Raw genomic sequence first — 27,051 nt, forward strand, 5'->3', positions numbered from 1 at the left:
CATCGGCAACAGAGTGCGCGTTTTCTTAAGACAGGAAAAAGCGACGAGTTCGTGAGCATTGATTGGCTGAAGCCAGAAGCGTTCTGGACGCTGATTGGCTCCGTCGTTCGCGGGAAGGAGTTTGTGGCACCAGCGGGAAGTGCGCTTAGCACTGCGGCCGCAACAGGTTTCTGAGGAGTCCGGCGAGGCCACCTGACGGGAGCGTCGCGGACCTCTTTCCTGAGGGAATAGTGACCAAGATGTGGTTCGGTAAGCCTGAGAGTCGCAAGGAGGATAGAGCGAGAGGGCGGGGGTCGGAGAGAGGCGCGCGGCGGTGGGAGTGGAGGAGACACAGGGTGGCGAAGGGGCGGGGGGCCGGGGCACGGCGGTGGGACAGGTTAGCGCGGTGCTGGGGGTGCTTGGCCGTGGGGGGAGTCTGAGGGGGCCTGGGGGTTGTCGAGAGAGAGGCTCGGGAAGCAGCGCGGGCACTAATACTGCCGTTTCAAACCAGGCGGATCTGAGAGCTACAGCAGCTCCTTTGGCGGAGCCGGCGGCTACACGCAGTCCCCGGGGGGCTTTGGATCGCCGACACCTTCGCAGGCTGAAAAGAAATCAGTAGGTTGAAAGAGTATTTCGTTTTCTTTCTTTCTGTCTTGAAGCTCCTAACACCCCTGGGAGAAACTTGATGCGGCGAAAGATTTCAAACCTGAACTGGTTGGATAATTAGCAATTATTGCCTTACCGAATCTTAGAATTAAGTGTTGGAAGTTTTTTTGTTTTTGTTTTTGTTTTTGTTTTTTAAAAAAGAACTTTCTCCTACATTCACTTCCACTGTTGAATCGGCTTTATTTTGGAATTTGCCAATGTAGCTAATGAATCAGTCTTGTGGAAAAACTGGACTTGTATTAGCCTACTTTGCATTCTTCATGTATTCGATTTTTTTTTTTTTAAAGCAAAGCGATAGAAGTATTAAGCAGAAACACGGAGAAAGCTCTCAGAAGTGAGAGGGGTCCCGACAGGGTGCCCAATTTTTTTTTTAATTAAATGAAGTGATAAAAAGCGGTGGAAAGAGCATGTTCTTGGATAGATCTGTGTGCTACCATTGCTCCAACACTACTTACAGGGTTTTATTGGACAGATTTCTTAACATTGGGAATCAGATGGGATTGCTACTAAATGGGATTAATAATACATACCTTACAGGTTGTTGTGAGATTTAATATTCTAGTTTATGGTATATATAAAGTGCCTGCCCTGTAGTCACTTTGAATAAATGGTCCCAGATTTCTTTTTTCTTTCTTTTTTTTTTTTTAAGTTTTTATTTAAGGAATTTCTACACCCAACGTGGGACTCAAACTCAGTGATAGAGGAGATTGAGAGATTGAGTCACATGCTTTTCTGACTGAGCCAGCCAGGTGCCCCTGATCCCACATATTTTTGTTAAAAAGAACACAAGTGTTGGACCCAGAATACATAGTGTCCAGAATCCCCTTCTCACTGGCAGTATCTTTAGTGGCACAACTTGAACCTTGTGACCCTTGGTATTTCTCATCTGATACTGGTACTAGTACTACTTAAATCACAGGGTGGTTCTGAGAATTAATAAATAAGGTAATGTATGGGGAAGCAATCTGTAAAAAGATGTCCATATTCTTGTTATTTACCCTTTCAGAAATGAGTTTACATTTCACAACTACTGTTGATTTCATCCTTTAAATGCAAGGTTGATTTGGCTACTCTGTTAGGTGTCCTTCAGATGTGGTGTTAAGATTCAGTATTAGCAGGTTCTATGGTTTTTATACAGATTGAAAAGCTTTTACCTAAACCGTTAATTCAGGAGTGTGTGTCGGTGGGAAAGAATTCATCAATAATTCCCATACATTTGGACATTGCTTTATATTTTTCATACAATTTCATATAATCATTCCATAAGGTATTGTTTACTTCCTTATACAAGAGAGACTCTGGGAGACGGAGGGACTGCCTAAGCTTCTATAGCTAGTAAGTAAGTGGGACTAGATAGTACACACGGGACACAAATCCAAAATCTGGTGAGCAGCTTCTCTATTGCAGTTTTCTTTTTCCCAGGAAGACCAGAGGGGACTCTCGTACTCTTTGCCTTCCCTAAGGTTGTGAAGGAGAAAGCAAAAATTAGACCATTGGTTTTCATCTTTTCTAAGCTGGACTGTTTTCTTCATTCTAGTTGATAGAATTTTTCTCTCAGATCCCTAACTTGGATTGTGTATTAAGACAGCTTTTCAGAGAGTGATGATGGTTATAAGTTGGAAACTCAAACCAAGATCTTTTTGTTTTTAAATCTAGTGCCTTTTCCACAGTAAATTAGATAAACACCCTATCTAAAAGGTTTCCTATCTACTGTAAACCTGTTACATTTTATTGAACCATGTGAAATTTTCAGTACTGACCACTTTTTACCCATAAAAATGGTGTTTTCATACAGTGCTGTCAGAGTAACCTGTGATTCATAGCTAGAAAATAATTTTTAAGTTAAATATTCTTATCCTGGCACACTCTCTGTGAATCTCTTGGAACAAACCAGGGACTCCTTGCAATCATAATAGGTGCTTGTTAAAAAACAAGTATCTGTGATTTGAGATAAATTTGAAGGTATAGGTAACACCTCAGGCATTACCCATATGTAATTTTTTTTAAACTGAGGAATGATAATGTTTGTTGAATACATAATACACGTAGAAATCAGCATTAGTATTTTTATATATATTGTATGTTTTGTTTAGAATTTGAAAGGTTGATGTCCACTTGACAGAAGAGGTGGTGGCATGTCCAGGGCTATGGAGCTGGGATTGAACACAGGTCCATAGGACTGTGTGGCACCAAAGCCCATGTTCTTGTTCCTGTTCCCAGTAGTGGTTCTTAGTTTTCTTATGCTGAAAATACAATGAAAATCTCATCTGTGATAGGTGGAAACGGAATATATAGTAGTGAGAGCTAAAACATGACCTCAGCAAATTTTCAGTCTATAAATACCAATATCACATGTAACTTCACTTATAAAATTCCATAAGGTAAAATTGAAAAGCATTTATTGATTCTTTCACATCCTTATTAAAAGCTATTGCAGATATAAACAGTGAGGAACACTGACAGAATAATTGCTAACATTTTTTGAGTTCTTATGATGTGCCAGTTATTATTTGAAGTACTACACCATATACTTAATTTTCATCATTTTATCATTCCTACTTTTACAGATAAGAAAACTAAGATCCAAATGAGTTGAAAAACATGACCATGAGCACACTGCTCCTGAGTGATAGAGCCATTATCTTAGCCCTCAAGCCTTTTGTGATTTGTGCTGGTAATTGGCAGGGCTTACGTTATACCATCCTGGCAATGCTCATCATTCAAAATTATGCTTCAGCAGAAGGAAATGTTGCTAGTATCATGGACCTTCAGGACAAAGCTGTAACTGCTAAATCCCTGAGTGCCAAGATTCCATTATGTTCTTTCTTACATGTAGAATAGTTATCAAGTTCTTGGTTTTTGACAGGAAGAACTCTAATCTTTAATCCACCATGCATTGTCTTCCTTGTAGTTATTTCCTAAATGAGTTTATGAGTGCATATATACCCTTAGCCTGTAATGCCTATCCCTTACTGTTTTTTCACTGTCAGTGTTTTCATACTTCAAGGTAGAGCATGAATGCTACTTCTTGAAAGTGCAGATACGTTTTTCGGGGTCCCATGTAGTGCATCTAATTCTATAGTATATCGATACCAGGTTTGTTGTACCTCCATTAGGTAGGAGTGTGTTGAGGGCAAATCATATTACTTTTTTTATCTTTGTGCCGTGACACAAGCCCTGGCCAGTGGCAGGTGACAATAAGAGTTTATACTGTTGTTAGGCTGCCTGTTTTTTTTTTTTTTTAAGGCTGCTTTTGAATTGGATTTCAGTGTCCTCATTAGACATTCTTTTGCTCAACACATTGTGTCCTTTCCCTTTAAGATGTCCAGTGTGGCCAAGCCTTTATCCCATTTTCCCCAGACTCCCATCCAATCTTGAGAGCATCTGTCCTTAAGAGAAAGCTATACATCTAACTTTTGTTATATTTTATTACAAGATTTAGAGCAACTCTAAAACTCTGTCTCTGCTAGCCATTTCTCAAACCCTTTCCAAATACCACCTAATGTAATTAGTAGTAGCCAGTTCCAGCTTGCCTTCATCCTAAAACTGAAGTTTGTTTTATTCCAGGGGTGCCTGGGTAGCTCAGAGATGGTTAAGCATCTGCCTTCAGCTCAGGTCATGATCTTGGCGTCCTGGGATGGAGGCCCGTATGGGGCTCCCTGCTCAATGGGGAGTCTGCTTCTCCCTTTGCCCCTCCCCCTGCTCGTGCTCACATGCTCTCTCTCTGTGTATCTGTCTCTCAAATGAATAGATTTTAAAAATCTTTAAAAAAATTTTTTTTTTCCAAAAGCAGGTCAGGTCATCCTTCCTTATGTTGTCCCCACTCTGGCTTGTTTGTTCTAGTGAATCCATAGTGCCAAAAAATTTAACCACTGATAAGGAGCTTTGGAGTCAGGCACACCTAGTTTGAATTCAAAAATGTGGTATGTGTTAGCTATATGACCTTGGTTTCCATCTATGTGAAGCAAGGGTGATGACGTTCATTCTGAAGATTCAGTGTTACGTATGTAGAGTGCTGTGCTTGCTTCAGCAGCACATATACTAAAATTGTATGTAAAGTGCTTGGTACATGAAAGGTGTTAATGGGTGGTAATATTATTTTCTTAATTGAATTTATACATATTTTTTATTTTCAGAGAGCCCGAGCCCAACACATTGTACCCTGTACCATATCTCAGCTGCTTTCTGCTACTCTAGTTGATGAAATGTTCAAAATTGGGAATGTTGAGATTTCACAGGTAAGTAAAATAGGTCATGGAAGAGATACTTCATCATATGAAAAATGAAATAAAAGTTACTTATTTAAAAATACATAAATGTTGTTTTAGTTTCCAAGAAAACCAAACTTTTTTTTCCCTTCTGATCTAGGTCACTATTGTGGGTATAATCAGACATGCAGAGAAGGCCCCAACCAACATTGTATACAAAATAGATGACATGACAGCTGCACCCATGGATGTTCGCCAATGGGTTGACACAGACGTAAGCAGTTATTTTTTAATTAGAGTGGGCTTACTTTGGGACTCTGGAGATGGGGAACTTTTTTAGTCTTTTTAATTTCTTAGTATAAAAATAATTTATAAGCAAGGCATCAAAGGCAGAAACCCTAAAATGAAAAGTTACTACATTTGATTTCATAGAAGTTTAAAATGTTCCAAACCCTACTATACTAAAAGCAAAGTTAAAAGGCAAGTGACAGAGACAGTAGAATACAAACTGTGAAAACAGGATTTTTTGTTGTTTTGATTTGTTAGAGAAGGAAGGAGTAGTAGGACAGAGGCAGAGGGAGAGAGAGGATCTGAAGCAGTCTCCACATAGGGTTTGTTCTCACAACCCAGCTATCATGACTTGAGCCTAAGTCAAGAATCAGACATTTAACCACTGAACCACCCAGGTGGCCCACCATTTTTAATTTATTAATTTAGCATAGAAAAAAAAGAATGACAGTGTCCACTTCTGGTAAGAGTGGTAGGTAGCACAGTGCCTCTACCACTTAGTAGGTACTTACTAAATATTTGATGAATGATTTGTCATTGTTTGTTTAGGGAAATGGATACCATTCAACCTTGATGGTTTGAGTATAAACTGATAAAACCTACCTCAAAAATTAGCTAGTGAGGGCAGCCCAGGTGGCTCAGCGGTTTAGTGCCGCCTTCGGCACAGGGCATGATCCTGGAGACCCAGGATCGAGTCCCACATCGGGCTCCCTTCATGGAGCCTGCTTCTCCCTCTGCCTGTGTGTCTGTCTGTCTCTCTCTCTCATGAATAAATAAATAAAATCTTTAAAAAAAATTAACTGGTGATCAAAATCATCCATCATAAAAATGTTGATCTAGCACTCCACTGCTAGAAGTTTACATTAAGGAAATAATTAAAGATGTATGCTGAGATTCAGTTGTAAGAATGTTGATCATAGCATTGTTTATTATAATAAAAAATTAAACAATTTCAGGGGCACCTGGGTAGCTCAGTTGGTTAAGTGTCAGACTCTTGGTTTAGGCTCAAGTCATGATCTCAGGGTTGTGAGATTGAGCCCCCAAATTGGACTCTGCACTCAGCAGGGAGTTGGCTTCCCTCTCCCTCTCCCCCTTCCTCACTGGCGTGTGCCCTCCTCCCCCCAGATCCTTTTTTATTTATTTGAGAGAGGGAGAGAGTGTGCACAAGCAGGAGGGAGAGGTAGGATCCTGGGATCATGACCTGAGCCAAACGCAGACGCTTAATGAGCCACTCATGTGCCCCTTCTAATCTTTAAAAAAAAATTTTTTCCCCTGGGGCTTCAGCTCAAGTCATGATCCCAGGGTCCTGGGACTGAGTTCGCATCAGGCTCCCTGCTCAGCAGGGAATCTGCTTCTCCCTCCACCCCTTCCCTACCACTATGCTGACTCTCCCAAATAAATAAATAGTCTTTAAAAAAATAAAAAATAATTTTCAAGGTGCACGCAATAGAGCACTATTAAACCATGGTATATTTATGATACATAGCTGGTGATAGAGAAATGTGTATACTGTCACAAAGTGTTTTTTGATGATATACATAACATAGGAATTTGGAACTGGAAGTTGTCTATAGAAGCCTTTTTATTCTAATGTCTGATTTTTTAAAAAAGGTAAATTCTAAAAGGCAGGCAAACTAGTTAGTGCCACATGAGGATCCTTTCGTGCTCTTACTATATAATGCTCTCTTTCCATATATAATTTAGCAGATTTTTTTTTAATTGAGCATTTTTAAAATTTCACTGGCATCCCTAAAACCTTAATGTGATGGGTTTGTATTTATTTTTTAGGATGCCAGCAGTGAAAACACAGTGGTTCCTCCAGAGACGTATGTGAAAGTGGCTGGCCATCTGCGATCTTTTCAGGTAAAGTCAGAAGAAATAATAATTAAAATATATTTACATGAAGCAATTTCTGTAATCATTCCTGAGTTTAGGATACTTAAGATTGAACCAAGTCTTTATGTTAAATGGGAGTTAGATTGAAATTACTTCGTTATTCTCTTGAAAGAGAAATAATGGGTTTTTAGCTTAATATAAGACTAACAGAGGGATGCCTGGCTGAGTCAGAAGAGCATGCAGCTCTTGATCTCCAGGTTGAGTTCTAACCACATATTGGGTATAGAGATTACTTATAAAAATAAAATCTTAAAAAAAACAACTACTACTACTAATGGAATGGTAGAAAAAGAACAGGATCCCTGCCTATAATTGCCATCCGTGGCATCCACTAGGGGTAAAAGGGAGGACACTGGATTTGGAGTTCAGGAGACTATACTCTGCTTGGTTGTATAACCTTGGGCAAGTTATTGAACTCTGAGCTGGTTTTTTTTTTTTTTGGTCCCATTAATGACTATATTAGGGTTAACCTTGAGTTAAAAAATTTAAGTACATAACACATTTTTTCTATATTGACAAAATATAACCAAGACAAGTGCCACAGTGTTTTAACCTGAGGTTGATTTTAATGTGCTTGTCCTTTATTCCCATTTTTCTCATTATTTTAATAGAACAAAAAAAGCCTTGTAGCCTTTAAGATCATGCCTCTGGAGGATATGAATGAGTTTACCACACATATTCTGGAAGTTGTCAATGCACATATGATCCTGAGCAAATCTAACAGCCAGGTGAGCAACTTTACTCTCAGAATTTTTCCTCCTCTCTGGAAGAACATAGACATCCACTGTGCTCTGGCTTTGATTGGGGGGGGGGGGGGGGGGGGGGCTTTGATTTTCTTAACGTTTTGAAGGTTGAGCCAGAAGAGAGGCCTCACTCAGTCTGCAGAACATTTTCTTCATGAACTTTGCCATGTTATTTTATTCCAAAGGAAGCACTCATGTTTTTTTCAGAATTACAAGTTCCTCTGACCCCACTGACTTGGAAGGCTGAATCTTTAAGTGTAGACACATAATTATATAGGCTGAGCACTTGGCTCCAGGATTTTTTTTAATTTTTTTTTTTTTTAATTTTTATTTATTTACGATAGTCACAGAGAGAGAGAGAGAGAGAGAGGCAGAGACACAGGCAGAGGGAGAAGCAGGCTCCATGCACTGGGAGCCCTATGTGGGATTCGATCCCCGGTCTCCGGGATCGCGCCCTGGGCCAAAGGCAGGCGCCAAACCATTGCACCACCCAGGGATCCCTGGCTCCAGGATTATATTCAGAGAAAAATCCCAAGTAGGATGGCATTTTACTGCTTTTCTTCTAACCCGTTGGCTAAAACAATGCACCATTATTTTCTCCCTGAAGTTATCTTTCTTGCTTCACATTGAAATTTCTCAGCATTATTTTCTGCTGTGTGAATTCCATTTGGCCAGTCTGTCTGTGACCACAGAGGGTTTGTTTATTCTTGTATTAGAATGTCTTTTAAAAAAAAAAAAATAGAATGTCTTTAGATTGGGGCGCCTGGGTGGCTCAGTTGGTAGAGCATGTGACTTGATCTCAGGATTGTGAGTTCGAGCCCCATATTGGTTGTGGAGCCTACTTTTTAAAAAAAAAATGTCCTTTGATTATTCTGGTCTCAGGTTGGAAGTTTATTGGTTACAGCGTAGGAGAGGCTGGAGAACTCAGGAGCCACTAAGGATGCTATTGCATCCTATTCTGTACCAAACAATTTGGTAAGCACTGGGGATACAGAGAGAAATTCCTTCCTTCCTTTGAGAGATATTTATTGAGCCTGGTATGTACCAATTATTATTCTAGGCCTTTGGCAGGTCTTAACTAAGGAGTGACATGGTCTTGAGTTTTTAAAAAATTCACTTAGGCTGGGCTGATGTATGGAGTATAGATTATGAGGCACTAGAAAATTAATAGAGGATTGATAGCAACAGCTGAGATAAAAGGTGGTTGGATTTTGACATATTTTGAAGGTAGAGCTGACAAGACTTCTTGGTCTTGTCATACAGGATACAGGATATAAAGAGGGAGGGTTCAAAAATGACTTCTATGTTCAAGGCTTGAGCAACTAAATGAAGTCAGCACATTTGAAGGGTAAAATCCAGAGTTCTTTTGGACTTAGCAAGTATGAGGTGTCAGATATCCAAGTGGAGAACAGAATGGATGGTTGAATGTGTAGAAGTGGGTTCCAATGGAGAGGTTAGGGCTAGAGATTGAACTCTGGGAGTTAAAGCCTTGGATGAGATGAGATAGCTGGGGAGGTAAGAGGTCAGAGAGACCTAAACTCTGGGACACACTAACCTTTAGAAGTCTGGAGTAGAACAGAAGCCACTAGAAGTTAAAAAAGTTGCCAACTGGCAGGAAGAAACCAGGAAATATGATTCTGTAGGATATGCTTTAAAAAGTATTTTAGAGGGCAACCTGGGTGGCTCAGCGGTTTAAGTGCCTGCCTTCGGCCTAGGGCGCGATCCTGGAGTCCCGGGATCGAGTCCCACGTCGGGCTGCCTGCATGGAGCCTGCTTCTCCCTCTGCCTGTGTCTCTGTCTCTCTTTCTCTCTCTATCTGAATAAATAAATAAAATCTTAAAACAAACAAACAAACAAATAAATACATAGTATTTTAGGAAGGAGGGGATGGTGATCAACTGTAGAATGCTGCCTTGAGGTCAGGAAAGGTGATGAGAGAAGTCTGCTATTGGATTTGGAAACCTGGATCTTCAAAAGGGAGGCTTTGATAGAGGATAGAGAAAGTGGGTTAAAAAGAATGGAATTGCATAGAAGGTTTAGGGTATTTATTACCATACTTAATGACATATGTGTATATCATATATTTCATAAAAATGATTTCAAAGTGAGAATGTGTGGTTAGGGAGTGGAAACTGGGAATATCAACAGTTATATTGAGGAATAAACAAACACCCTGGGGCACTTGGGTGGTTCAGTCAGTTAGGTGTCCGCCTTTGGACCCAGTCATGATCTCAGCATCCTGGGATTGGGCCCATGTAAGGCTCTCTACTTGGCTATGGCTAAGAGTCCACTTATCCCTCTCATTCTCCCTCTGTGCTCTCTCTCAAATAAATAAAAATCTTCAAAGCAAAACACCCCTTTCCTGCAAAGAGTTTGTATTTGAGCTTTGGAGATTCAGATCGCTTAATCATAAATGCAGGATAAGTGGCAAGCATAGGGTGCTTTGAAACCTTGACATCAAAAAATTTTTTCCCCTGGGGCTTCAGCTCAAGTCATGATCCCAGGGTCCTGGACTGAGTTCGCATCAGGCTCCTGCTCAGCAGGGAATCTGCTTCTCCCTCCACCCCTTCCCTACCACTATGCTGACTCTCCCAAATAAATAAATAGTCTTTAAAAAATAAAAAATAATTTTCAAGGTGCACGCAATAGAGCACTATTAAACCATGGTATATTTATGATACATAGCTGGTGATAGAGAAATGTGTATACTGTCACAAAGTGTTTTTTGATGATATACATAACATAGGAATTTGGAACTGGAAGTTGTCTATAGAAGCCTTTTTATTCTAATGTCTGATTTTTTAAAAAAGGTAAATTCTAAAAGGCAGGCAAACTAGTTAGTGCCACATGAGGATCCTTTCGTGCTCTTACTATATAATGCTCTCTTTCCATATATAATTTAGCAGATTTTTTTTTAATTGAGCATTTTTAAAATTTCACTGGCATCCCTAAAACCTTAATGTGATGGGTTTGTATTTATTTTTTAGGATGCCAGCAGTGAAAACACAGTGGTTCCTCCAGAGACGTATGTGAAAGTGGCTGGCCATCTGCGATCTTTTCAGGTAAAGTCAGAAGAAATAATAATTAAAATATATTTACATGAAGCAATTTCTGTAATCATTCCTGAGTTTAGGATACTTAAGATTGAACCAAGTCTTTATGTTAAATGGGAGTTAGATTGAAATTACTTCGTTATTCTCTTGAAAGAGAAATAATGGGTTTTTAGCTTAATATAAGACTAACAGAGGGATGCCTGGCTGAGTCAGAAGAGCATGCAGCTCTTGATCTCCAGGTTGAGTTCTAACCACATATTGGGTATAGAGATTACTTATAAAAATAAAATCTTAAAAAAACAACTACTACTACTAATGGAATGGTAGAAAAAGAACAGGATCCCTGCCTATAATTGCCATCCGTGGCATCCACTAGGGGTAAAAGGGAGGACACTGGATTTGGAGTTCAGGAGACTATACTCTGCTTGGTTGTATAACCTTGGGCAAGTTATTGAACTCTGAGCTGGTTTTTTTTTTTTTTTGGTCCCATTAATGACTATATTAGGGTTAACCTTGAGTTAAAAAATTTAAGTACATAACACATTTTTTCTATATTGACAAAATATAACCAAGACAAGTGCCACAGTGTTTTAACCTGAGGTTGATTTTAATGTGCTTGTCCTTTATTCCCATTTTTCTCATTATTTTAATAGAACAAAAAAGCCTTGTAGCCTTTAAGATCATGCCTCTGGAGGATATGAATGAGTTTACCACACATATTCTGGAAGTTGTCAATGCACATATGATCCTGAGCAAATCTAACAGCCAGGTGAGCAACTTTACTCTCAGAATTTTTCCTCCTCTCTGGAAGAACATAGACATCCACTGTGCTCTGGCTTTGATTGGGGGGGGGGGGGGGGGGCTTTGATTTTCTTAACGTTTTGAAGGTTGAGCCAGAAGAGAGGCCTCACTCAGTCTGCAGAACATTTTCTTCATGAACTTTGCCATGTTATTTTATTCCAAAGGAAGCACTCATGTTTTTTTCAGAATTACAAGTTCCTCTGACCCCACTGACTTGGAAGGCTGAATCTTTAAGTGTAGACACATAATTATATAGGCTGAGCACTTGGCTCCAGGATTTTTTTTTAATTTTTTTTTTTTTTAATTTTTATTTATTTACGATAGTCACAGAGAGAGAGAGAGAGAGAGAGGCAGAGACACAGGCAGAGGGAGAAGCAGGCTCCATGCACTGGGAGCCCTATGTGGGATTCGATCCCCGGTCTCCGGGATCGCGCCCTGGGCCAAAGGCAGGCGCCAAACCATTGCACCACCCAGGGATCCCTGGCTCCAGGATTATATTCAGAGAAAAATCCCAAGTAGGATGGCATTTTACTGCTTTTCTTCTAACCCGTTGGCTAAAACAATGCACCATTATTTTCTCCCTGAAGTTATCTTTCTTGCTTCACATTGAAATTTCTCAGCATTATTTTCTGCTGTGTGAATTCCATTTGGCCAGTCTGTCTGTGACCACAGAGGGTTTGTTTATTCTTGTATTAGAATGTCTTTTAAAAAAAAAAAATAGAATGTCTTTAGATTGGGGCGCCTGGGTGGCTCAGTTGGTAGAGCATGTGACTTGATCTCAGGATTGTGAGTTCGAGCCCCATATTGGTTGTGGAGCCTACTTTTTAAAAAAAAAATGTCCTTTGATTATTCTGGTCTCAGGTTGGAAGTTTATTGGTTACAGCGTAGGAGAGGCTGGAGAACTCAGGAGCCACTAAGGATGCTATTGCATCCTATTCTGTACCAAACAATTTGGTAAGCACTGGGGATACAGAGAGAAATTCCTTCCTTCCTTTGAGAGATATTTATTGAGCCTGGTATGTACCAATTATTATTCTAGGCCTTTGGCAGGTCTTAACTAAGGAGTGACATGGTCTTGAGTTTTTAAAAAATTCACTTAGGCTGGGCTGATGTATGGAGTATAGATTATGAGGCACTAGAAAATTAATAGAGGATTGATAGCAACAGCTGAGATAAAAGGTGGTTGGATTTTGACATATTTTGAAGGTAGAGCTGACAAGACTTCTTGGTCTTGTCATACAGGATACAGGATATAAAGAGGGAGGGTTCAAAAATGACTTCTATGTTCAAGGCTTGAGCAACTAAATGAAGTCAGCACATTTGAAGGGTAAAATCCAGAGTTCTTTTGGACTTAGCAAGTATGAGGTGTCAGATATCCAAGTGGAGAACAGAATGGATGGTTGAATGTGTAGAAGTGGGTTCCAATGGAGAGGTTAGGGCTAGAGATTGAACTCTGGGAGTTAAAGCCTTGGATGAGATGAGATAGCTGGGGAGGTAAGAGGTCAGAGAGACCTAAACTCTGGGACACACTAACCTTTAGAAGTCTGGAGTAGAACAGAAGCCACTAGAAGTTAAAAAAGTTGCCAACTGGCAGGAAGAAACCAGGAAATATGATTCTGTAGGATATGCTTTAAAAAGTATTTTAGAGGGCAACCTGGGTGGCTCAGCGGTTTAAGTGCCTGCCTTCGGCCTAGGGCGCGATCCTGGAGTCCCGGGATCGAGTCCCACGTCGGGCTGCCTGCATGGAGCCTGCTTCTCCCTCTGCCTGTGTCTCTGTCTCTCTTTCTCTCTCTATCTGAATAAATAAATAAAATCTTAAAACAAACAAACAAACAAATAAATACATAGTATTTTAGGAAGGAGGGGATGGTGATCAACTGTAGAATGCTGCCTTGAAGTCAGGAAAGGTGATGAGAGAAGTCTGCTATTGGATTTGGAAACCTGGATCTTCAAAAGGGAGGCTTTGATAGAGGATAGAGAAAGTGGGTTAAAAAGAATGGAATTGCATAGAAGGTTTAGGGTATTTATTACCATACTTAATGACATATGTGTATATCATATATTTCATAAAAATGATTTCAAAGTGAGAATGTGTGGTTAGGGAGTGGAAACTGGGAATATCAACAGTTATATTGAGGAATAAACAACACCCTGGGGCACTTGGGTGGTTCAGTCAGTTAGGTGTCCGCCTTTGGACCCAGTCATGATCTCAGCATCCTGGGATTGGGCCCATGTAAGGCTCTCTACTTGGCTATGGCTAAGAGTCCACTTATCCCTCTCATTCTCCCTCTGTGCTCTCTCTCAAATAAATAAAAATCTTCAAAGCAAAACACCCCTTTCCTGCAAAGAGTTTGTATTTGAGCTTTGGAGATTCAGATCGCTTAATCATAAATGCAGGATAAGTGGCAAGCATAGGGTGCTTTGAAACCTTGACATCAAGAAAGACCCCTTGAGGGATCCCTGGGTGGCTCAGTGGTTGAGCGCCTCCCTTCAGCCCAGGGCATGATCCTGAAGTCCCACATCAGGCATCAGGCTCCCTGCATGGAGCCTGCTTCTCCTTCTGTCTGTGTCTCTCTACCCCTCTCTGTGTCTCTCATGAATAAATCTTAAAAAAAAAAAAAAAAAAAGACCCTTGGAGGAGGTGATGCCTAAACCAAGTCCTAAAGGATACATGAGGTGGGGTTACCAGGACATGAGCCACTTTAAGCAGTGTCGGGATAAGAAACAGCATTCAGTTCAGTATTATTGGATCATAAAATGTGAGGCTTCTGTCTAACCAGCAGGCAGTGTGAAGGCATCTAGCTTGAAAACAGGGGACCATGACTGGTGTTTTATTTATTCCAAACAGTAGGCATTTAATGAACATATATTGAATGAATGCGTCTCCTGACTAGATGGGATTTCTCCTAATGAGCTTCCACAGTGTTCTTATATCTGGTAATGTTGTATCATCCTATTCATTCAGTTCAGTGGATAAAGCATGGAACTCGTACTGCACCAGACCAGACACAGTGTGAAGGTGAAGAGGCTGGTGGCAGGAAGTGCCAGGCTAACAGTGTAATGACTGCTGTGAGAGGGAATGGGCCAAATGCTGGGGGAGCTGAGAAGGAAGAACACGGCTGACTTGGTTTGGGGCTTGTCAGAGAGCTCTACAAAGGCAGTGGCAATTAAGTTGGGCTTTGAAGGATGAGAGAAGTCAGTGTTTCCCAGGCAGATGAGAGGAAGGGCATTCCAGACAGGGAACAACATGTTCGAATCAGAGGCATGTTTATAGTTGGCAAGAAGTCCAGGTGCCACTGGGGAGTGAAGTGTGTCAAAAAAGGAACTGTCTGAGGGATGCCTGGGTGGCTCAGTGGTTGAGTGTCTGCCTTTGGTTCACGTCATGATCCCAGGGTCCTGGGATCGAGTCCTGCATCGGGGTTCCCACAGGGAGCCTGCTGTTCCCTCTGCCTGTGTGTCTACCTCTCTGTGTCTCTCATGAATAAATAAATAAAATCTTAAAAAAAAAAAAAAAGAAGAAGAAGAACAGTCAAATAGAGATTTTGACATCTAGTTGTGGTAGGTCTCGAATGTGTAGGTTTCTATTATTTTCACAGGCAGGGGGAGCCACCTGAAAGCTTTCCAGCAGAGGAGGGATGTGATCTGAAGCTGAACAGCAAAGGAGGGTTGACCCGAGTCAGAGAGATTAGTGGCTGAGAGGCCACTGGGAGGCCAGGATAAGGAGGGTGGACTTGACCTACGCTGGAGCTTGTGTGATAGGCTGTGGTGACAGATTGTGGGAGGTAAGTGAAGACTCCCAGACAACTGGAGTCTGTGGGATGGGGTTAGCTTTACTCACTGAGGTGGAATGGAGCAGGGCAAGCAGATTTGGGGACGGTCATAATCTTACTTCAGAGTGTGTGAGAGGGCTAGGTGGATGTATCCAGTCAATAGCTGGGAACAAGAATTTGGCCTAGGAGGAGCTCTGGGATGGAATCCTGGGGGAGCTGTCAGCCTTTTGGGAGAGAGGGAGAGAGAAAAGCTGGTAAGAGATACTGAGAAGGTACAGTTTGAGAGGTTAAGTGGAGAACCAGAAGAACATGCCTTCAAGAAGCCTATGAAGGGATGGGTACATTCCGAGAGGAGTATGGTCAGTGTGTCTTTCTGAGACTGTTGGGTATGTTGGCTGAAAAGTCATTGGCTGAACACCAATAAAAAATAAATTTATAAAAAAAAAAAAAAAGAAAGAAAATTGAACTAGGAATTCCAAACATAAAAAAAAGAAAAGTCATTGGGGGGGCAGCCCCGGTGGCGTAGCAGTTTAGCGCCGCCTGCAGTCCGGGGTGTGATCCTGGGGACCCGGGTCAGGCTCCCTGCATGGAGCCTGCTTCTCCCTCTACTTGTATCTCTGCCTCTTCTCTCTCTCTGTGTCTCTATGAATAAATAAATAAGTAAAAAATCTTAAAAAAAAAAAAAAGAAAAGAAAAGAAAAGTCATTGGTGACTTCGTAAGAGGTTGCAGAGGTATATTCAGTAGTGAGCGTCCAAATAGTAGTGGGCTGGAGAGTCATTAAGGAGAAGTGAAATGGAAACAGTGATTATAGTCTGCTGTTCTTAAAAATTTGGTGATAAAAAAAGAATAACAGTGATGGGAACCATCTTTTTTTCCTCTCTCTGTCATGCTTCATGCCTAGGTGACAGTAAATGCTTGAGAGGGCAGTGAGTGAAATGGGTGAATACAGGGGATCCCTGGGTGGCTCAGCGGTTTAGCGCCTGCCTTTGGCCCAGGGCGTGATCCTGGAGTCCCGGGATCGAGTCCCACATCGGGCTCCCTGCATGGAACCTGCTTCTTCCTCCTGTGTCTCTTCCTCTCTCTCTCTTCCTATGTCTATCATAAATGAATGAATGAATGAATGAATCTTTGAAAAAAAAGAAATGGGTGAATACAGCTTGGTGAGCATCCAGTAATGTATAGAATTATTGAATCCCTATGTTATACACCTGAAACTAATATAACCTTGTGTGTCAACTATACTTCAATAATAAAGATTTTTTATTAAATAATTATTTATTGGGATCCCTGGGTGGCGCAGCGGTTTGGCGCCTGCCTTTGGCCCAGGGCGCGATCCTGGAGACCCGGGATCGAATCCCACATCGGGCTCCCGGTGCATGGAGCCTGCTTCTCCCTCTGCCTGTGTCTCTGCCTCTCTCTCTCTCTCTCTCTCTCTCTCTCTGTGACTATAATACATAAATAAAAATTTAAAAAAAATAATTATTATTTATTTGTTTTTAAAGATTTTATTTATTTATTCATGAGAGAGAGAGAGGCAGAGACACAGGCAGAGGGAGAAGGTAAAAACAAGCCATAAATAAATAAGTGCACGTTTGAATAATAAAGTACCAAGGATAAATAAAGACTATTATAGCAAATCTCCAGGTAATTTTCTTCTCGATGCTAGTTTTCCTCTGGTTCCCCTCAGCAAAAATAAGGAGCTAAGAGGTACCTTTCTCTCTGTTTGATATTCTGTGCTTCAAAGAGTCACTTTATCTTCCCTTGAAATACTTGTTAATGATGATAGTCATTCTTTCCAGTGTAAGCAATTGTTATTGGGAGAATGGCCTAAATTATTTTTGTGATCTGCTTAATTAACAGGCTATCTAACAATAACAAGGACTGTGTTTAAATTGGTAAATTTTCTAATACTGTGAACTTCTTTCTTAATTCAGCCCCCAGCAGGGAGAGCACCTATCAGCAATCCAGGAATGGGTGAAACAGGGAACTTTGGTGGGAATAGCTTCATCCCAGCAAATGGCCTCACTGTGGCCCAAAACCAGGTAAACACTGTGTGGCTCCAGAAATTCAAGACACAGGCAGTCTTAAATTTGTTACTTTCCCTAATGAGTCTCTAAGGTTAATAAGGACCTGAACCATTTCTTTCTTATAAAGGGACTCAGGTTTACATAAAGAAGTTGATTCAGAGTAGTTGCTAAAATCTTTCTCATTTGAATTGAATCTTCAGGTGCTGAATTTGATTAAGGCTTGTCCAAGACCTGAAGGATTAAACTTTCAGGATCTCAAGAACCAGCTTCAACACATGTCTGTAGCCTCAATTAAGTGAGTATTTGGTTTCTATCAACTGGACCTCTAGAATTGTACCCATTTCAACTCACCAGGGTTTCCTGATAATGAGAAGTGAATTAAAAATAAAAATAAAACTGTCAGCTGCAGTCTCACTGACAGAAAGGAAGTTGTTCAGTCATGGAAGCATAAAAAAAGAACTCACAATGATGGTGCTTCCCGTCACATCACTTATTAACTTGTTCATTCAACAAACAGTGATTCCCATTATGGGCAAGGGATATAATTTTGTCAAAGTTGACCAGATAAAATTTGACCTGGAGGAGTGAGATCTTTAGCTCCTGGTCCTCACATGTATAGTCCCATTGGTGTTACTCTTTCCACTGTGGAGATGTGCATTTGACTGTCTGAACCTGAAACCATAGAGCGTCCTTCCAAAATCTTCTGTTTCCATGTTAGACAAGCAGCTTCCTGATCCTGATGAAAGAATCAAACAAACAGAGTATTTTGGTGCATGTGATAGTTACTTGTTAGTGTAAATCACTTGATATTCTAGGTTTACACAGAAAAGAAAGGCTTGGGTCTAATTTCATTTCCTGTTTTATAAAATGAAGATATTAATTCATATCTCAGAGTTCCAGCGATGATGAGGCACAGAAACACTGTCATGTAGTAGTTGCTCTGTAAATTATTGCTGTTATTAAATAGACAGTTAATACTATTAATATTATTAAACATGTTACCGATACTGATCCTGAGAGCCTTAAAGGGTTTGAAGGTGTTCTATTGTTTCTGGAAAAGGCCTTTCCTTTATGTCCTTCAGCTTTACTTCCCAGAGGGTTGGTGGGAGGAGGAACTTTGAAAAATAGGTGTTTATACTAGGAGTTTTATGTGCATGCGGACTATATTCTTAGATTCTTGTTTTAATTTGCATAGATTGGCATTTGAGTTAGGCTCTATTTTCTTGCCTTTATGCCGTTTGGTAGAGGGGTCCAGGGCAGCTCTGTTAGCTATTGTCTCCATGCATTGTTTCAGTTTTGCAATTTTACTCACACTTCTCCCTGCAAGAGTCCCCTGTGAGCAAAATCTGTGTTTGGCCATACCCAAAAGACAGTTTCCTTTCTTCTGCATCAGTTTGATAATGAGCCTTTTTTTTTCTTTCTTTCTTTCTAGGCAAGCTGTGGATTTTCTTAGCAATGAGGGCCACATCTATTCCACTGTGGATGATGATCATTTTAAATCCACAGATGCAGACTAACTGGATCTAATTGAGTACTCCAGGTATTTTCCAGCTGGACCAGATTTCATAATCTGTTGTCTCCAACTGTGCATATGTTTGGTCAGTTGACTTCTAGGGAGTAGGTTTCATCTGGAAAGGGTCTCATTTAACATCCTTTTGAAACTTAGTGCTCTGGCTTTTTGTTTTTATTTTTATTTTTATGAAGCTCAATTTTGGGCAATTGATGAGAATATAAACCTGGGTGGACTTTCTTAAAGTTACGAATCAGCCATTTACAACATCAGGACTGATGGAAGTGGGAGAGACATACTACCAAGAGAGTTGGGCAGTATTAATTAAAGAATACTCAGGAGTTCCTGCTCCTATAATGTTCCCTTTTGAGAGAAGATGAGCAGAACTAGGGCCTTCAGCAGGGTGGTAGCCAAAAAACCTGCTAACCTCTGCCTGGTTTTGTTCTCCCCTTTAGTTGGCTATAGTATTATTTCCAGAATTGCACTTTCCTTCACCTTGTCATGACTGCTGCCGAAAGTGTGTTTTTATGAATATGAAGTTCTAGAGTCGTGACCTCATGAGGGGAGAGGGGAGAAAGAAATATTTCGATTTCATACAAAATCCATATGTTTAATAAAAGTTCTATTGCAGAATCTGTGGAAATGTTTTTTTTTTATATTCCTAAGATGGTATAATTAATACTTTTATAACCTGAGATGTGTAGCATAGCTTGACTTGGGTTTGATATCTTGGCTTTCCCGTATTTAGTTAGGATCTTGGGTAGACTACGTCAGTTCTAAAGGCCTCCCATTTCCTTATTTATGAAGAGAACTGTGTCATTTCCTCATAGGTGTGTCGTGAAGATTGAGCAAAATAAGGTTTGTAAAGCATCTACCATTGCCATTAGTAGAGGTTATAAAGTGAACCTTAATCTTGACTCTAGCAATATATGGTCATGTAACTGAATTGAATATCTATCATTTAACCTCAAGATGAGACTATCTAAAGGCCTGCAACCTTTGGTGAGCTTAATCAGTTCTATTTCTTATGAGAGAGCAAACTAGCTCAAAGATGTTTTTGACAACTCCAGAATATAAGGTACATCTTGAATAAAAGAACTAATTCTGAGGTAAGTTAATGAGATGTAACATGCAAATAAAAATTCTATAATTGCTCTAACCTGTTTCAAAATGAAACCTACTAGCAGCCATGTGGAAAATGCCCACCATCCAGTTTCTAAAAGTGAACAACAGTCTGGTGGTTGTTTCTGTACCCGAAGAACAGTTCCTATCTAGGGAGCTATATTGATGCTTAAGAAGTCAGTCAGCCAATATGTTTACCTACAGGTTTGTCCATCCTTGATTATATCCTGAAAGAAAAGGTACTGGCTAAAAACAGGTCTAAAAAAAATCATACATTTTGGGGGTGTCTGGCTGGTGTAGTTGGTTAAGTGTCCAAGTCTTGGTTTTGGCTCAGGTCAAGATCTAGGGGTTGTGAGATTGAGCCCCACATTGGGCTCTATGCTCAGATCTGAGTCTGCTTGGATTTTTCTCTCCCTCTTTTTTTTTTTTTTTTAAGATTTTATTTATTCATGAGAGACACACAGAGGCAGAGACATAGGCAGAGAGAGAACTCAATGGGACTTTGGGACTCAATTCCATAACTCTGGGCCCATCACTCAATTCCATAACTCTGGGCCCATCACACTCTGAGCCCAAGGTAGACGCTCAACCGCCAAGCCACCCAGGCGTCCCTCTCCCTTTCCTTCTGCTCCTCCCCACTGTGCATGCTTGCTCTCTCAATATAAATAAATCTTTTTTTAAAAAATCATCCATGAATTTGAATTTTGAATGCATAGGATACTTTTATGAGTGGTTGACATCTAGTTATCTAGCACTCTCAAATGGGCAAGGCAATAGAGTAATTCTGGATAGAAGTCTTTTGATTTTGAATTTGATGATTCAGCAGTTACAAACTATTTAATAATTCAACACGTATTTGTTGAGTACCTACCATGTTGGCCCATTGGTCAAGTACTAGGAATACAAAGCAAAATAAGTAATATCATTGGATTTGCTGGTTCCACATTCCCAGTAGCACAGAGTGGCTGCTTAGCAGTGCTGTATTCCCTGCCATCTTGGCATTTACGTAGCTTTGCATAAGATGTGTAATTTCTGAGCACCACGGAGGCCTGTGAGGCTGAGCACAGGCAGGCCCTCCTCAGCAGAATGAAACGCCAGCCTTCTAGAGCCTTTACCCTGCTTGAGCAGGAGGCTCCTGCATTTATCACAGCCAAGCAATGATTCCAGCTTGTTCTCAGGAGAGTCTTTCTCTAGGTATACTGATGGGAAATTAGGTGCCTTGGGAAATAGTATTTATCAGGTTTAACTATAAAAGGGCCAGTAAGAAATAGTGTCTGATGTATATGAATAAATTTGGGGGTTTTTTCCCTTTTTTTTTTTTAGATTTTTGTTTTAAGATTTTATTTATTTGAGAGCAAGAGAGAGCACACAAGTGGGGGTGGGGGCAGAGGGAGAAGCAGACTCCCCACTAAGCAGAGAGCCAAATGCAGGGCTTGGTCCCAGGACCCCTGCATCATGACCTGAGCTAAAGGCAGCTGCTTAACCAACTGAGCCACACAGGCGCCCCTTGTTTTAAGAGTTAGTTCTTTATATATTTTAGAGAGCATGTGTGCATGTGTGTGAGCGGAGGGAGAGGAATCCTCAAGCCAACTCCCCACTGAGCTTGGAGACCAACACAGGGCTAGATCCCAGGATCCCGAGATCATGACCTGAGCCAACATCAAGAATTGGATGCTTAACTGACGGAGTCACCCAGGTGCCCTGAATGGTTTAAAAAAAATAATGCAGTTGATGTATCTGTCTGGCTAGGTAAAGCATGTGACTTGATCTTGGGGTCATAAGTTTGGGCCCCACTTCAGGTATAGAACTTACTTTTTAAAAATAAAGTTTTTATCCATCCAGGAGGCCTGGATGGCTCAGCGGTTTAGTGCCTGCCTTCGGCCCAGAGTGTGGTCCTGGAGTCCCGGGATCAAGTCCCATGTTGGGCTTCCTACATGGAGCCTGCTTCTCCCTCTGCCTCTCTCTCTCTCTCTCTCTCTCTCTCTCTCTCTCTCTATCTCATGAATAAGTAAATAAATAAAATCTTTTTTAAAAAAGTTCTGGGACGCCTGGGTGGCTCAGCAGTTGAGCCTTCGGCTCAGGGTGTGATCCTAAGTCTGGGGATCGAGTCCCACATCAGGCTCCTTGTGAGGAGCCTGCTTCTCCCTCTGTCTATGTCTCTGTCTCTCATGAATAAATAAATAAAATCTTTTAAAAAAAAAAAAAAAGTCTTTTTAAAGAAAAAAAGCTTTAAAACACAGTTGAGGGGGATCCCTGGGTGGTGCAGCGGTTTAGCGCCTGCCTTTGGCCCAGGGCGCAATCCTGGAGACCCGGGATCGAATCCCACGTCGGGCTCCCGGTGCATGGAGCCTGCTTCTCCCTCTGCCTATGTCTCTGTCTCTCTCTCTCTCTGTGTGTGACTATCATAAATAAATAAAAATTAAAAAAATAAAAATTAAAAAAATAAAACAGTTGAGGGAAATTCAGAACTCAATCCATTTTTGAGTATGTATTTCCAGTTTATGTTCATTTATTTAGCAGTTATTTACATCTGTTACTGTTAGCATGTTCTCTATATTATTCAAAATAGAAATGAGGAAAGATGAAAAATAAATATGAAGGGATGAGCAATTCTTTTCTCCCAGTATACACCTTGTGTATTCCCAGAAGTTTGTGTTCACTTTGAAGACCACTGTTCAGGGGGAGCCCCTAGCCCCACTATAACACCCTCCCCACCACCCAGTAGCTTATTCCAGAGTTAAGACAAAAGCACCCCACGGGCATTGTCTGCTTTTGTTCCCTGCCAACCCCAATTGCTCTGATAAAACATTTACAGTTGTGGTTTTCAAACATGTTTTCCTTTTATTTTTTTAAGATTTTATTTATTCATGAAAGACAGAGAGAGAGAGAGAGGCAGAGACACAGGCAGAGGAAGAAACAGGCTCCATGCAGGGAGCCCGACATGGGACTCGATCCCAGGTCTCAGGGATCACACCCCGGGCTAAAGGCAGGCGTCAAACCACTGAGCCACCTGGGCTGCCCACGGTTTTCCTTCTAAGCCTAGTTGTCCTAGCTATGAAATTGGCTTGCTTTCTTCTTGCAGCATTTGGCCACTAGAAATCCCCTTCTGTAGTAGCTGGTAGCCCTCTCTGCCCCCCTTTTGTGAGCTTGCTCAGTTTGATGCCACAATTAAATGCAGACTGAAAGTGAAAATTATTGCATTATGGCATTTTGCATATTGTCTTGGCCCTAGGGATCCCATGCCAAGGAGGAACTTTTTTCCATACTTTCCTTGTTTATTGTTTGTCCCAGAATACTATTTTCCTCAGTCCTTCCATTCAGTTTAGACTGTCTCCCTGGAGGAAGGCATGGGAACTGACCCAGCAATTTGGATTAGCTGCTTGGTAGTCACCTGGAGAAATCCATGCACAGTTCTGGAAGCCAGGAGGCCTAGAAGTGCCATGGGTCTGAACAGCCCAGAGGCGTATTAGCAGACAGAGGAAGGACAGGCTCAGGTGTGCTCCCCAGAATCTGGGAGCTGCAGATGGACACTCCGCTCCCACCACAGCTGGAGACTCCAGGCACATTTTTGTTCATCTGACCTCTACTGACCACAGTGCTTAGTTCCACTTCCAGGGGGTGATTCCTGTGGTCTTACCTCACGGAACAGGCCTGGACTGACCTTAGAAACTGAGCTAGTCTCTGCATAGACACAGATTTATCTATTATGTGAGGTGATGAGGCTCTCCAACCAGTCCATACACAGGTATACCTACGTGATCTAGGTCAACAGTAATGATACTAAGATTCTTATTAAGTGTTTATTCATTCCAGGCACTGCACTAAGTACCAAGATTATCTCATTTGATCTTTAAAACAATTTTGTGAGGTAGATAACTATTTCATTTTACATGTGAAGGAACTGAAGCTTAGGTTAAAATAACTTGTTCATAGTCCTAGCTGAGAGGTGGTGCAAAGATGCTAACCCAGGCTCATGACTAGTCTGCCTCCTGAAACACCTGACCACTTAAGCTTGTTTTCTGATCTTTAAAATCAGGCCATTGTCTATCTAGAGAGTCGAGGATTTAGATAATGCTCATAAAGGGTCTGGCAGACCTTACTAAATGGTTTCTGTTCCTATTTTTCCAGATGTCATTTTTATTCTATGGTTTTAGAGTGAAAAAATCTTGGATAGTCACATGCAACTATTATGTGCTGCATTCTGCACAGATAACACAGCCCCTGTTCTCTCAGGGGTTAGAGTTTGGGGGTGGGGTCGCGAGGGAGTGGCAAACATAAGAAAAGGCTCTCAGTGTGTTATGTTCAGCATTGAGCCCTTTTTACTGAGAGTCAAGCAACACTGTGCCGCCACCATCAAGGTTGGTGGTCTCTGATTCCTTTCTGCACCAACCAGTGAGACAGCTGGTGTTGGGGACTCAGGATTGAGTAGAACCTCTTTGGCTCCTTTGGATACCAGAGCTCTGAGGCTGAGGGAGTCAAGCACAAGGTGCTGGCCCCAAACAAGCCAGCCCTCCGTGGCAGGAACCTAGAACCTCAGGAGAGCTGGTATGTCCATCCCTTTTCAGATTGGTCCGCACGAAGCCATTTCCTGTCCACAGTCTGCTTTCAGTGAGATCATGTCCAAAGGTCTTGTAAAGGCTTTGTAACATTGCCTGGTATCTCAGATTCTCTGAGAAACAGCAGGTAAGAAGCAGGGTTCCTCCAGCATTTAAAGGGTGTTCCGAAATTGCTCAAGTATTTCTTCATAATCATGGTCATCATTATCTACAAAAGAGTCCAAGTCAGTGATGATCTTTGGCTTTAGGCAGGATCCTTCCATTTTTAGGGTACTGGACAGGGAAGGAGTTGGTCTGGATGCTCTAAGGTCCTTGCTAGGCCAGAAACTATAAATTATTCTGTCTGAATACTGTGTAAATATTCCCCTTGCATGCCTCGGGGAGGGTAGTATGTTGGAGGATGAACTCATTTTCCTTGCCAGGACTCTGAAGCCTGTGGGAGAGGGACAGTAGGGACCCTCCAACCTAAGCTCATCCTTTTTTTTTTTTTTTTTTAAGGTTTTATTTATTTGCGAGAGGGGGAGGGAGGGAGCAGAGGGGCAGAGCAAGAGGGAAAAGCAGACTCGTCCACTGAGCAGGGAGCCTGACACGGGGCTCCATCCCAGGACCCCAGGATCATGACCTGAGCTGAAGGCAGACACTTCACCAACTGAGCCATCCAGGCACCCCTTGGCCCATCCCCTTAAAAGCCTCTCTGTCCAGCAGAGAGCAGCAGAAGTGGGCTGCTCATGGGTGGGGCCTTGCTGAGGGTAAGGCCAGCGCCGTCAGAGGTACAAGCAGGAGCAGGGTAAGGAGGGAAGAAGCGAGGACAAGGGTGAACTGGGGCTGACAGGGACTCACCTCCATCTTCTGTGATGGACTTAGTGTGCCTGCGGTCCTTCCTGTTGCCTGAGACCTTGCTGTATGTATTTGAGCTGTCCTTGGCATTCCGTGGCAGCGTCTGCATCTTGGGCTTGAGTAGAGGGGCTTGCTGCAGTTCTAAGAGTTCAGAAGACTAAGCGAGAGAAAAAGCAGAAGTCAGGGTCCCAAGAGATGGGCACCAGAGTCCATGAAATGTCATTTCCTTCGACTGTCACTTCCTCTGCTCCCCTCTTGACTTCCTTGCCAGGGCAGGGCTCCGTGGGACCCAAGTGTTTTTGTTTCTAGTGCCTGAAATGTTCTTTGGCAGAGGAGAGGGGCCAGGATGAAAGAGGAAAGAGTTGGCTAGAGACAGGGTGCCCTGAGTTTCTTCCCCAGAGGGGATTCAATCAGTGTCCTTCACATCTGCTGCTGAAGGGGAAGAAAGCAGTCACAGAGTGCCGGAGCTGAGAGGGGTCCTAGAAGGAGGAGGACTTTTGTTGAACTCCTACCTTCTGCCATATGCACACCTATTCGTTTATCTTCAGGGGACCCTCTTGAGTAGCTGTTTTGAGTTCCCAATGTACTCACGAGGAAACAGGCTCAGATAGAGTGTCAGGTCATACCTCACACAAGATTGCAAGCTGGGCCAAGGTTCAGACCAGAGCCATGTTCGTGACCTCTAAAGCTTATGCTCTTTCTATGCTTTGGAGAGCAAACCATATAGGGCCCCTGATCAGCAGTGGGGAATACTGAAACCCAGGGAAGAAAAGTTGCAGGATCAAGGGCAGTGAGCAGGGACCAGGCCCAAAGTCACTTCCAGCAGGAACAAAGGCTGAAACTGAGGTCTCTCAATTTTTTTGTACTATGTTCTCCGGTACTGTCAAGGCCTGTGTTTCAGATGCCCCAGTCCAGTCTGTTCAATCAGAAAAGGACTGCCCTCCACCCTCCTTCACAGATGCAGTCTCCTTCTGGGGCCGAAACTGCCCCTGATTTGTCTTTCTCACTTCCCCTTGCCCTCCCACCATCTACCCTCACAATACAAAATACCAGTTTCTCCAAATCCCAAAACCGTAAGCCTGTTACACTTTACAAAGTGCTTTTGATGTAAATCAACTGCTGTCAGCAGAGCCCTGTAGTTAGGTGCCCAGGCTGGGTGGTCAGACCCAGCTTCAAACCCCAGCCTGCTGTTTGCTGGGTGTGTGCTCTCAGGTCAACTACTTGACCTCTCTGTGCCTCTTGTGTTCTCAACTGTAGAAAGAGCTATCCATCAGTGCCAGACCTCCCAGCGCCCACCTCTCAGGTCATGAGAGCTCTGTGGGGCTACGCACATAAAGAGCCTGCAACAGAGTAGACACCCAGCAGGCAGCAGCTTAGAAACTAGAATTGTGAGTTAGTGACCTTATCTCAGGTGCACTGGTGAGAAAATGGAGAGGAAGCCAGGCCATGGAGCAAGTGAACTGGGCCATAAGCTTGGGTCCCTCTGCTTCCATGTCAGGTCCTTTCCCCATCCCTGTGATGGGGAAAAGTTTGGATCAGTTCAGCATTCACTGGCGCTGTCTGCCTACCTGGGAGTGGGCGAGGCCCCTGCCCT

At 42.1% G+C, this 27,051-nt stretch overlaps 2 protein-coding genes across 3 annotated transcripts in view; one reads left to right on the top strand and one right to left on the bottom strand.

The window, feature by feature from the left end:
* RPA2 (replication protein A2) lies at positions 1-19,575 on the top strand. Its single transcript, XM_041768103.1, has 9 exons — positions 1-249; positions 491-594; positions 4,782-4,883; positions 5,014-5,127; positions 6,930-7,004; positions 7,649-7,765; positions 17,340-17,447; positions 17,633-17,727; positions 18,865-19,575. Exons 1-9 carry the CDS (start codon positions 240-242, stop codon positions 18,947-18,949), a joined length of 810 nt encoding a protein of 269 aa, XP_041624037.1. The 5' UTR covers positions 1-239; the 3' UTR covers positions 18,950-19,575.
* Positions 17,811-27,051, bottom strand: part of THEMIS2 (thymocyte selection associated family member 2) — a 23,629-nt gene continuing 14,388 nt past the window's right edge. Inside the window, exons 5-6 of one of the 2 annotated variants that reach the window (XM_041768101.1) lie at positions 25,461-25,614; positions 17,811-18,168 (exon numbers count right to left, since the gene is read on the bottom strand). In XM_041768101.1, the coding sequence (XP_041624035.1) occupies positions 18,026-18,168; positions 25,461-25,614 (297 nt within the window). In that variant the 3' untranslated portion in view covers positions 17,811-18,025. Of the gene's footprint in view, positions 18,169-22,575; positions 24,829-25,460; positions 25,615-27,051 lie in introns of those variants that run through there. The other variant, XM_041768102.1, reaches the window with a different exon arrangement.

Source organism: Vulpes lagopus, chromosome 8 (assembly GCF_018345385.1).
Source record: "Vulpes lagopus strain Blue_001 chromosome 8, ASM1834538v1, whole genome shotgun sequence".
NCBI classification, from domain to species: Eukaryota; Metazoa; Chordata; class Mammalia; order Carnivora; family Canidae; genus Vulpes; species Vulpes lagopus.

What these genes read in the sequence shown, in the direction of transcription:
- RPA2 (XM_041768103.1), top strand. An exon ending in CGCAGGCTGAAAAGAAATCA is followed by an intron (nt 595 to 4,781) that starts GTAGGTTGAAAG and finishes TTTTATTTTCAG; the next exon opens with AGAGCCCGAGCCCAACACAT. An exon ending in ATGTCTGTAGCCTCAATTAA is followed by an intron (nt 17,728 to 18,864) that starts GTGAGTATTTGG and finishes CTTTCTTTCTAG; the next exon opens with GCAAGCTGTGGATTTTCTTA.